Source organism: Carassius gibelio, chromosome A7 (genome assembly GCF_023724105.1).
Source record: "Carassius gibelio isolate Cgi1373 ecotype wild population from Czech Republic chromosome A7, carGib1.2-hapl.c, whole genome shotgun sequence".
Lineage (NCBI taxonomy): Eukaryota > Metazoa > Chordata > Actinopteri > Cypriniformes > Cyprinidae > Carassius > Carassius gibelio.
The window spans coordinates 522,671-535,188 of record NC_068377.1 but is presented as its reverse complement, the minus strand read 5'-3'; the positions used below and the strand labels follow the sequence as shown (position 1 = coordinate 535,188).

General features: G+C 40.7%; 2 protein-coding genes across 2 annotated transcripts; both read right to left on the bottom strand.

Moving 5' to 3' along the window:
• Positions 1-6,739: 6,739 nt before the first annotated feature.
• On the bottom strand, positions 6,740-7,710 carry LOC128017656 (histone H2B-like). The gene has a single exon (XM_052603101.1). It carries the CDS (start codon positions 7,693-7,695, stop codon positions 7,321-7,323), a length of 375 nt encoding a protein of 124 aa, XP_052459061.1. The 5' UTR covers positions 7,696-7,710; the 3' UTR covers positions 6,740-7,320.
• A 759-nt stretch (positions 7,711-8,469) lies between these two features.
• On the bottom strand, positions 8,470-8,794 carry LOC128016372 (histone H4-like). The gene has a single exon (XM_052600849.1). The coding sequence runs from the start codon at positions 8,792-8,794 to the stop codon at positions 8,483-8,485; it is 312 nt and encodes a 103-aa protein (XP_052456809.1). The 3' UTR covers positions 8,470-8,482.
• Between the last annotated feature and the right edge of the window lie 3,724 nt (positions 8,795-12,518).

The following is a 12,518-nucleotide window of genomic DNA, read 5'->3' as shown; positions in this document are numbered from 1 at the left end:
AATCAAACAGCAGCGTTGCGCGTCTCAGTCTCTCAAAAACCAAATCAGTTCTCTCTCAAGAGTAGGCTAATAATCAGCTTCGATACGGATACATTGTCTACTTGTCCTACATGTTTGCTTCTTTACCTTTTGCTGGTTTGCGCGGAACACACACATCTGTTTAGTGAAGTTCATTAACATTAAGACTCGCTCAAAGTGTTCTGCGTAATGAGAATGTGCGCATTGAATGGATTCAGTCGTGTTCAAATGATCACTAAACGTTTGTCATGACATCTCTCTGCTTGCATGATAAATATTATTTTAGAAATTCATCATTATTTCAGTTTAACACGACATACTTGTTCAGTGATAACTACGAAAAAATATATAAAAATTCATAACAGTCTTATCAATTAACTGTACGATGTTGTATCCGAATGCAGATAGGAAAAATTTTGTGATTGTTACAGATACAAATACTGGCTGTTACATGAAAATGTAAATATGTAATGTCATATATAAAGTTTTTAAAATTTACATATGTAATTGTTGCATAAGGCTATACATTAATACGCGTTTATTGATAAAAAAAAAGAGGCTATCTAGGCTATCAAAGGCTATCTAGGTGTAGACGTAAATAAAACACAATCTAACAGGTAGAAAATTAAATTAGAAACATCTAAACTTTTCAGGTCGCAGTAAGTGCACCACTGGTCATGCACATCCTTTCCCGAAACAATACTGAAAGCTAAGGCAAGATGGAGAAACAGATGATCATAGTTGTTCAAGGATAGCCATTTTTTAAATGAATCTATTAGCAGAGCTACTGAAAGGGATGTTTAGTGCTGGAATTCCATTTATTCTTTGCTGAAACTTCTGCGTCATCATGGAGAGCGGGTCATGGTTGCCCAGCAACAGCAGACGCCACTGGAGCGTAAGCGCAGGCTACAGAGTGCTTTGGAAAAAAGGAGAGCGGCGCGACAAGCGTTTTCCACACGTTTTCAGTAGCGACATCATGCAAATGTGGTTTTGTTTTGAAGTAGAAATTTTTTATTTTTTTGCTGGACTCGGTCGAGACCAACTAGAAGACTTGGCGAGTCCAATGGCCAAGTCCGAGACAAGTCCTAGTGCAAATTCAACGAGTCCGAGACGAGTCCGAGACGACAGAAAAATGTCTCGAGTCCGGACTCGAGTCCAAGACCGGACTCGAGTACTACAGCCCTACCTTCAAGTAACATTACGTCTGTTTTATTTTGACATGAATACAATTGCTGCTCTTAAATGATAATCTGAAATAAAATAAAGCTTGGTTTATAACTACTACAATTTCATTTTTTTCCAAGAAGCTGTTTTGTTTTATATGCTCATAAGAAGAATCAATTATAGCTCCAGTATTACTCAAAAGTAAAAAATATCACACTTTATTATGTTAGTTTTAATATATAAAAAAAAAAAAGAAATCAAGGAAATTTCTCTGGCATTTCTTTCTTTTTGCTGTATCGAACCGAATATTAGTGCTGGGAAAAAAATTAATTGCATCCAAAATAAAAGTTTGTGTTTGCATAAAATATGTGTGTGAACTATGTATAATTATTTTGTATATAAATACACGCATATGCATGTATTAATTTTTTTTTTTTTGCATGTATATATACATTTATACATAATTTGTATTATATATATAAATATAAATAATTTATATATAAATAAGTAAAAATATTAAATATATACATGAATATGTGTGTATTTATATACAAAATAATTATACACAGTACACACATATATATATTATGCAAACACAATCTTTTATTTTGGATGCGATTATTTTTTTCCCAGCGCTAATATATATATATATATATATATATATATATATATATATATATATGGGGGGGGTCACGGATTGTTAAATACGTACCTAGGGGGGGCCCCAAGGAAAAACCACTGTTCTATACTGTTGCTGTCGAAAAATGGAGCGCAGCTGGAGGAAAACAAAACTAGAGGTATTTCGTATTGCTTGGCGGGAAAGTAGCATATCCTACAGAAAAGCATTAAAAACTGCTAGATCTGATTACTTTTCTTCTCTTTTAGAAGAAAACAAACATAACCCCAGGTATTTATTCAATACAGTGGCTAAATTAACGAAAAATAAAGCCTCAACAAGTGTTGACATTTCCCAACACCACAGCAGTAATGACTTTATGAACTACTTTACTTCTAAAATCGATACTATTAGAGATAAAATTGCAACCATTCAGCCGTCAGCTACAGTATCACATCAGACAGTGCACTATAGACCCCCTGAGGAACAGTTCCACTCATTCTCTACTATAGGAGAGGAAGAATTGTATAAACTTGTTAAATCATCTAAACTTACAACATGTATGTTAGACCCTATACCATCTAAGCTCTTAAAAGAGGTGCTTCCAGAAGTCATAGGTCCTCTTCTGACTATTATTAATTCCTCATTGTCATTAGGATATGTCCCCAAAACCTTCAAACTGGCTGTTATTAAGCCTCTCATAAAAAAGCCACAACTTGACCCCAGAGAACTAGTTAATTATAGACCAATCTCGAATCTCCCTTTTCTGTCCAAGATACTAGAAAAGGTGGTATCCTCACAATTATATTCCTTCTTAGAGAAAAATGGTATATGTGAGGATTTCCAGTCAGGATTTAGACCGTATCATAGTACTGAGACTGCTCTCCTTAGAGTTACAAATGATCTGCTCTTATCATCTGATCGTGGGTGTATCTCTCTATTAGTTTTATTGGATCTTAGTGCTGCGTTTGACACAATTGACCACAACATTCTTTTGCATAGACTTGAACACTTTGTTGGCATCAGTGGAAGTGCATTAGCATGGTTTAAATCATACTTATATGACCGCCATCAGTTCGTAGCAGTGAATGAAGATGTATCATATCGATCACAAGTGCAGTATGGAGTACCTCAAGGCTCAGTTCTAGGGCCGTTACTCTTCACGCTTTATATGTTACCCTTGGGAGATATCATCAGGAAACATGGTGTTAGCTTTCACTGTTATGCTGATGATACGCAGCTCTATATTTCCTCGCAGCCCGGTGAAACACACCAATTTGAAAAACTAATGGAATGCATAGTCGATATAAAAAATTGGATGACGAGTAATTTCTTACTGCTAAATTCAGAAAAAACAGAGGTGTTAATCATAGGGCCTAAAAACTCTACTTGTAATAACCTAGAACACTGTCTAAGACTTGATGGTTGCTCTGTCAATTCTTCGTCATCAGTTAGGAACCTAGGTGTGCTACTTGATCGCAATGTTTCCTTAGAAAGCCACGTTTCTAGCATTTGTAAAACTGCATTTTTCCATCTCAAAAATATTTCTAAATTACGGCCTATGCTCTCAATGTCAAATGCAAAAATGTTAATCCATGCATTTATGACTTCAAGGTTAGACTATTGTAATGCTTTATTGGGTGGTTGTTCTGCACGCTTGGTAAACAAACTACAGCTAGTCCAAAATGCAGCAGCAAGAGTTCTTACTAGAACCAGGAAGTATGACCATATTAGCCCGGTCCTGTCCACACTGCACTGGCTCCCTATCAAACATCGTATAGATTTTAAAATATTGCTTATTACTTATAAAGCCCTGAATGGTTTAGCACCTCAGTATTTGAATGAGCTCCTTTTACATTATACTCCTCTACGTCCGCTACGTTCTCAAAACTCAGGCAATTTGATAATACCTAGAATATCAAAATCAACTGCGGGCGGCAGATCCTTTTCCTATTTGGCGCCTAAACTCTGGAATAACCTACCTAACATTGTTCGGGAGGCAGACACACTCTTGCAGTTTAAATCTAGATTAAAGACCCATCTCTTTAACCTGGCATACACATAACATACTAATATGCTTTTAATATCCAAATCCGTTAAAGGATTTTTAGGCTGCATTAATTAGGTAAACTGGAACCGGAACACTTCACATAACACCGTACTTTCTACATCATTAGAAGAATGGCATCTACGCTAATATTTGTCTGTTTCTCTCTTGTTCCGAGGTCACCGTGGCCACCAGATCCAGTCTGTGTCCAGATCAGATGGTGGATCAGCACCTAGAAAGGACCTCTACTGCCCTGAAAGACAGCGGAGACCAGGACAACTAGAGCCCCAGATACAGATCCCCTGTAAAGACCTTGTCTCAGAGGACCACCAGGACAAGACCACAGGAAACAGATGATTCTTCTGCACAATCTGACTTTGCTGCAGCCTGGAATTGAACTACTGGTTTCGTCTGGTCAGAGGAGAACTGGCCCCCCAACTGAGCCTGGTTTCTCCCAAGGTTTTTTTCTCCATTCTGTCACCGATGGAGTTTCGGTTCCTTGCCGCTGTCGCCTCTGGCTTGCTTAGTTGGGGTCACTTCATCTACAGCGATATCATTGACTTGATTGCAAATTAAAACAGACACTATTTCAACTGAACAGAGATGACATAACTAAATTCAATGATGAACTGCCTTTAACTATCATTTTGCATTATTGAGACACTGTTTTCCAAATCAATGTTGTTCAGTGCTTTGGCGCAATGTATTTTGTTTAAAGCACTATATAAATAAAGGTGATTGATTGATTGATTGATTGCTCACACAGACCAACCAGTCTCTTTCAACCTCCAATTCTATTTCCAATCCTCTTTCCATTTCAACCCCTCTCTTCATCTTGCAACACACCCCACTCACAAACATCCTTTCATCCCAACATCCCTTCTTCCACCCTTCCTCTCTCCCTACCTTCCCTACCTCCTCCCCTCTCCTATCCTCTCTTCCCAACATCCATTCTTCCACCCTTCCTCTCTCCCTACCTTCCCTACCTCCTCCCCCTCCTATCCTCTCTTCCCAACAACCCTTCTTCCACCCTTCCTCTCTCCCTACCTTCCCTACCTCCTCCCCTCTCCTATCCTCTCATCCCAACATCCCTTCTTCCACCCTTCCTCTCTCCCTACCTTCCCTACCTCCTCCCCCCTCCTATCCTCTCTTCCCAACATCCCTTCTTCCACCCTTCCTCTCTCCCTACCTTCCCTACCTCCTCCCCCCTCCTATCCTCTCTTCCCAACATCCATTCTTCCACCCTTCCTCTCTCCCTACCTTCCCTACCTCCTCCCCCTCCTATCCTCTCTTCCCAACAACCCTTCTTCCACCCTTCCTCTCTCCCTACCTTCCCTACCTCCTCCCCTCTCCTATCCTCTCTTCCCAACATCCATTCTTCCACCCTTCCTCTCTCCCTACCTTCCCTACCTCCTCCCCCTCCTATCCTCTCTTCCCAACAAGCCTTCTTCCACCCTTCCTCTCTCCCTACCTTCCCTACCTCATCCCCTCTCCTATCCTCTCTTCCCAACATCCATTCTTCCACCCTTCCTCTCTCCCTACCTTCCCTACCGCCTCCCCCTCCCATACCCTCTCATCCTCAACCCCTCCCCCACTCAAGACATCCTTTCATCCCATCATCCTTTCTTCAGCCACTGTCAGGGCCGCCTCTTTTCTACAGGCGCCTCCACACCTGTGCATTCCGTGATGGAGCCATGTGAGAAACTTTTGCTTTCATAACCCTTTGATACCAGCAGACTAACTTGCAAAGCACCTCCGCACTCCTATCAAGAACCTGACATAGTCGACAGGCCACTAGCTAGAAGAGCTGTATACAGATGCAATACCCTAAGTAGACTTCAGCAGTTAATATGGTGGTTGCTCGGTTGATTCTGAACAGCCTCCGGAATTCAGTTCCTACAATTCACAGTCAAGAGCAGTCTCCACAGCATTATGAAATGTGTCCCATAATAATAATATAACATCCTTGGGGGTTTGAATAGTCTGATTCTACTCATCTGCACAGACGATCCAGTAGAAATTGGAAACATAAACAAGGGACGATTATGTTTAGCAGTTATGCAATTCATGCATAGGCCGACTAAATCTACTCAACAACAACTCCTCCTCCGAGCGACTCCTATACCAAGACTCCTTAATCTCGTAAACCGACTCTCGTCTCGTTTCCCATTCCAGAAATTAGGCTTGGCTCCGGAATAAACATGCATCTCTCGCCGGTCATACAACTGACCAAACACCAAATAGGCTTCCCAAGAAGCCATTCTTAATCGCTTTGCTCCAAGCATGATCTTCACGATACCTCTCCGGCCGGAACTGTCTCAAAGCTTCCTTCCCATCAACCGACCCACTGTACATCTTCAACTTAACATCTCACTCTCATTCCTTCCTCAGATCCCCACGTGCATTTAAACCTACTTGAGGGATCAACTATTCCTTCGAATAACCACTGGCTGTGATTGCCCAGCTTCTCTCTTTCCAACACATTCATATTTAAAGGCTTTCGAAAAACAGAAACCCACATTAACCATCTAACGCTTGAACTAATCAGCCTCTGCATTCTCTCCATATGAACAGGCATACTGAGCTCACGTATCTCAACTCTTCCCAACTTTGGGGGTCCTCATTGTCTGGCCTAAATATATGCTAGAGACGGTACCCCCACCCTGAGTCTCCCTGAGCCATCAATTCAAGATGCCCTGATCAACCTGACCATCATCCCACTCCCTCAACCCCTTCATCCTCTTTCTACTCTTCCCCAGTTGCATAGCTGGTTTGTGGTAAGGTCCTAGCTAGTGAAATGGAGTTAATTGAGGTTAACTAAAGTTCGGGAGCAGGGCCACGCCTCAAACAATCACCTGACTTCCAAACCTCCACATATACTGGGCCACCTCATACCGCTTTGCTAGTCTCGTTCTCTCGAACCCACCTTTCCCTCCCTTTCTCATCCATTCAGCCAACCTTATCCCACATTATATTTCTATCAGGTTGTATCAGGGGGTCCTCATTGTCTGGCCTAAATATACGCTAGAGACGGTACCCCCACCCTGAGTCTCCCTGAGCCATCAATTCAAGATGCCCTGATCAACCTGACCATCATCCCATTCCCTCGACCCCTTCATCCTCTTTCTACTCTTCCCCAGTTGCATAGCTGGTTTGTGGCGTGGTCCTAGCTAGTGAAAGTAAGTAAAATGTATCGTATTGGTATTGACAAAAATGACCCTATATTTAATTGGTATCATTGATACCAAATTTTGGAGTATCACCCACCAATAACTTAAAATACGTAAAGAGTTAAACAGTATTGGTTATGCGCTGTAACCGCTCATCATATCTTTATATTTCGATAAAACGCTTAACCTCTACAAGATTTAAAATTTGAACCATACACGCTGTGAGCCTTAACTCCATTCAATGGTCAAAAACTTTTATTGAGAAGTTTTGTGGCTCTTGTGTTGTGTTGAGCTGCAGAGTTGCTCTACTTGGAGCTGGTGTACTTGGTGACAGCCTTGGTGCCCTCGGACACGGCGTGTTTGGCCAGCTCCCCGGGCAGCAGCAGACGCACGGCGGTCAGGATCTCTGTGGAAGTGATGGTGGAACGCTTGTTGTAGTGAACAAGACGAGACGACTCACCGGCGATGCGCTCAAAGATGTCGTTGACGAAAGAGTTCATGATGCCCAAGGCCTTCGAAGAGATCCCGGTGTCAGGATGAACCTGCTTCAGCACTTTGTACACGTAGATAGCGTAGCTCTCCTTCCTGGACTTCCTGCGCTTCTTTCCTCCTTTCGAGGCGCTCTTAGTGACGGCCTTCTTGGAGCCTTTCTTCGGTGTGGACTTCGCTGGTTCAGGCATGATGCTGCTGGAGATCAAAACCTCATGACACAATGATGAGAAAGAGAAGGACAGGGATTTATTGACGGGTCTATGCTAATTATCAGAGAGACAGGGAAGCTTCTGATGGCGTGTTTTCATTTGTCAAACCCACGAACTCGTGTTTAATTGGACAACTCGAAGAATAACGGCTGGAACGAGGACCAATCACATGCGGCTAGATTATAACTCCGCCCACCGCTCCATGTTTGACCAACACCCCCCATCGACTCGTTTCTTTTGTTTCAGTTCCCGCTCTTTTTGTTTCTATACAATGCAATCAGTCTCAAATATCACACAGTATATCAAACTGTGTAATTTGTACAATTCCTTATTAACTCATTAAGAGAATTAGACCGTTTTATTCTCTGTTCTGCCAATTTAACTTCTTCTCAAACTTGAATCACAAAAAAAGACTAAACAAGCGAATGGAAATGCCAAATGAAAGATTTTCATTACCAGACCTCTTACAGCAATATGTAACACAGCTCCAATTTAGAAAAATCTAATAAAATTGCAAAAATATATTTTTGCTCAGTATGTTTATACACGACAAATTTGTTTTGGTGACAGTAGCTTGCACAGAACAAAGACGGTGATACAGCACAAATAAAAATAGACAAACTACATAACAGTTGCATATAAAATATGCTTAAAATTCTCTGCGAATTATACAAACCAGCATTAAACTTCAGTGTACTTAAACTTTGTCTCTTTAAGTGAGAGGGTGGGTGGCTCTTAAAAGAGCCGTTGGGTTTGTGGTTGTCTTTTATCCTCCGAAGCCGTACAAGGTGCGTCCCTGTCGTTTGAGCGCGTACACAACGTCCATGGCGGTGACGGTCTTTCTCTTGGCGTGCTCGGTGTAGGTGACGGCGTCGCGGATGACGTTCTCCAGGAACACCTTCAGCACACCGCGGGTCTCCTCGTAGATCAGACCGGAGATGCGATTGACTCCGCCGCGGCGAGCTAGACGACGAATGGCGGGTTTGGTGATTCCCTGGATGTTATCGCGAAGCACTTTACAGTGACGCTTAGCGCCTCCTTTCCCGAGTCCTTTACCACCTTTGCCTCTTCCAGACATGATGAAGACGTTGCTTGTTTCAGTCGAGCGATGAAAACGAGTAAGAGATGAGCAGTCTTTACATCTGCTTACAGGACCTGACTGAAACCAGTGCGCGTTACATGACGGTTCCCTCTTCACTAGTTAGAGCAGGAAACTGGAGTAGCGCCTGCCTGCAAATACCGGAGGTTGCATTTCTAGGACCCTGGCTACGTCACTAATTATTTTACTGTCTATGACTAATCCAGATATATTTGAAAAACTGAGTTTTCGTCTAAAAACGCTCCGCGTCCACACTATCATTTTCAAACGTTTTCCAAAAGTTGACCTGCATCATTTCCGCTAGGCGTTTATTTACTTTCCAGCTGTTTGAAACTTTGGCAAGGCTGTGGGTGAGGTTGGTTGGAAACAACTGGACTGTGAATGGAGCAACTGATGGAAGGAAGTGACGTAGACACTGGAAGTGATATGGAGGGAAAAATGTTTGATCGGGTTAAGGAGAACTCAAAAAAAAATTGTAATTGGACTAATATTACGGACGTTGTATTGTTATATAATATATTGGACGTTGGTAGAAAATAGGAAACGAAAGAAAAGTTGGGGTCCGACGTCAGGTACGGATAGTGAGAGGGATAACGGTGCAACTAGAAAGAAAAAGGAGGAATATAAAGTAATGATGAAATTTACATCTGAATCGATGAGTGCAATAAATCCGTTAAAATTAACTAAAGCACTGAAGGAAAATTTAGGAAAATTTGAAAAAAGCAATGGTGTTGAGAAGAAATTGAATGCTTCTGTTTTGCTAGATAAAAAACTGCAAAAATCAGCAATAGGGTTGAAATCCTTGATGGGTCAAAAAATGTTCTGGGCCCGGTTCCCCGATAACGCTCCCTCTTAGTGCGTTAAGAAGACTCTAAAGATATATCTTACCAAAGGTGTTTATGTTCCTAAGTGTATTCCCCGAAGTGTCCCTTAGGAAGCTTCTTAGCACGCTGCCTTTTACGTCCCACGTCACAAGAGCGCTGTCCAAAGTGAGGGTGCTGAATTAGTATGCATCGATTGCTCAGGAATCGATTTTCCACTTCAAGCAAAGGTGCAACACAGCGTTAAGAAAGACAACATGTTCTATGCAAAAGATACATTCCCCAACTAGGACTAGTTTGGCAACTATTTTTTTTTTTTTTTTACTTAGGAGGAGTGTCCGTAAGTAAAAAGAGAGAGAGACCGGTGTCAGTGGTTGCTGCATCATCTTTGCATATTATTCACAATGGTAAAAGAGAGAACTGACGATGAACACTGAGCCGAGCCAGATAACGAACAATAGACTGACTCGTTCACGAGTGAAGAACCGTTTCTGTCAGACGCGTCCGATTCGAGAACCGAGGAGCTGATGATACTGCGCACGTGTGATTCAGCGTAAAGCAGACCGACACACAGAGCGTCTGAACCGAACTGATTCTTTTGGTGATTGATTCTGAACTGATTCTGTGCTAATGTTATAAGCGCGGGTAAACCGAAGGCTTGAATGAAGGCCAATCATCACCAATGACACCATTACGTCGAGCGCAAAAGAACCGGTGAACCGTTTTCTTCAACTGGTGTATTGAATCGAACTGGCTGAAATAACTACTGGTGATCCGAACACCGATGCAACCGGTTCGGCAACTCGTTCGCGAGTCATTATCTGGCTCGGCTCGGTGTTCATCTTCAGTTCTCTCTTCACAGCAGTTCAGTCAGTGTACTGTTTGAGTAAATGAATTACTCCGGGATATTGGTTTGTTTGAACTCAGAGGGAGTGTCAGACATATTAAACAAAGTTAACAGCTTAAGTCATTTGTGGATTAATGCGTATTAGAGATGCAAACCGTTTAAAACGATTCAGTTCGATTTGGTGAACTGAATGATTCGTTCGCGAACCAGATATCCACACTGCTTTGATTTGAACTCTCTCTCACAACAGACACGGAAGAGAAGACAGTGATGAATAAAGTTGTAGTTTTTGCTATTTTTGGACCAAAATGTATTTTCAGTGCTTCAACAAATTCTAACGGACCCTCTGATGTCACATGGACTACTGTGATGATGTTTATCTTACCTTTCTGGACATGGACAGTATGCAGAACCTGATTTTACCAAATGAGACATGTTCCTGGGACAACATCGTTGTTGACCCTGGAACAACATTGTGATTAACCAATCAGATTTGAAGAACCAGTTTTTAGATTTTGTGAAGTTTACACTTAAAATCAGTGTTTGGTGCTTGTACATCAGTGTCATTCATCTATCATTTCCTCTGATTTTAGGGATTACTCATGGTTAAGGTTAGGTTTAGGTGTAGGGCTATGGTTAAGAATATATTTTTGGAATAAAATGTTGTTCCAGGGTCAACAAAATATGTTGACCTAGGAACACTTCGAACTTGGCAAAATCAGGACGTGCTGGACAGTAGACCGTACACACAGATTCAATGGAGGGACTGAGAGCTCTCGGACTAAATCTAAAATATCTTAAACTGTGTTCTGAAGATAAAAGGAGGTCTTACATGTTTGGAACAACATGAGGGTGAGTTATTAATGACATTATTTTCATTTTTGGGTGAACTAACCCTTTAAAGATTACCAATAATGTTACATCTGAATATTTTCTTTAAAAGCCTAGGATATGTTGAATAATATTAATTTGTGGCTAGAATTTGTTAACGCGGCTGTTCTGATGCTTTTGATTGGTTCAAATTTGCGGTGCACTACGTCTACCAATTACATTAATCCATCACGCCGCTAAAAGCTTTAGACTACAAGCTGTTTGATAACTGCCACCATGGTTAGTGATAAGAATCCATTTCAGTGCTGGAAATTAAAAAAAAAAAAAAAAATCATCCTGAAGTCCGATAAGGTGTAAATATAACAGTTCAGTGCTAAATTTGTTTGCCAGCTGTTTCGACATCAAAGGCTTCAATGTCGAACCTGAGGAAGCATCTGCAGGTATGCAACAGCCTTTCTTTATTTTATAAAATAATAAAGTTTTTATTATTATTATTATTATTATTATTATTATTATTATTATTATTATTATTATTATTATTATTATTGTGAGTGTACCGAAATAAAAACAGAGCCTTTAATTGTGTATATCAAAAAGTGACGGAGTAGCTGAAAAGTGAAAAAAATAAAATAAATAAAAAGCCCCTGCTCCTGCCCATTCGATGTGGTGCGAAAAAATGTTGCACGTTCAAAGTCTAGTGTGACCGCCCCTTAATATGGAAACCTGAAAAGTGATTTAGGATTTGAATGATGACAACTAGCTGCTTTTTCATTTCGAAAAATGTATCCTATTTTTATCGAGGGTTTGAAACTTTTTTTCTTAGAATGCTAACCTAACGTGCCACCTAGTGGACAAATCTCTTGCAACATAGAACTATCTAGTAAAACACCCCAATTGGTCATTGAGTCTAAACAATATGTTAGATGGAATGTATCATGGAAAAAAAAACACCAATGCCATGGATTTTATGACAGCTACACTGGGGAAGTCTGTTTGGATTTTGCAGTATGAAACTAGAATCTACCCTTGCTGCTGTTGGTGAGAAAATAAATATTAGGACTTACGTGTGTAATGTTTTCCCTTCACACACAAATAGTGCTAAATTTTTTGCAGATTTTACTATTTTTTATTATGTAAAATAATAATAATAATAATAATATTTTTTACTACAATGTAATGATTTAGAAATTGTGTTTTATATTAA

Coding starts and splice junctions, on each gene's coding strand:
- LOC128017656 (XM_052603101.1), bottom strand. CDS start 7,695: ATGCCTGAACCAGCGAAGTCCACACCGAAGAAAGGCTCCAAGAAGGCC.
- LOC128016372 (XM_052600849.1), bottom strand. CDS start 8,794: ATGTCTGGAAGAGGCAAAGGTGGTAAAGGACTCGGGAAAGGAGGCGCT.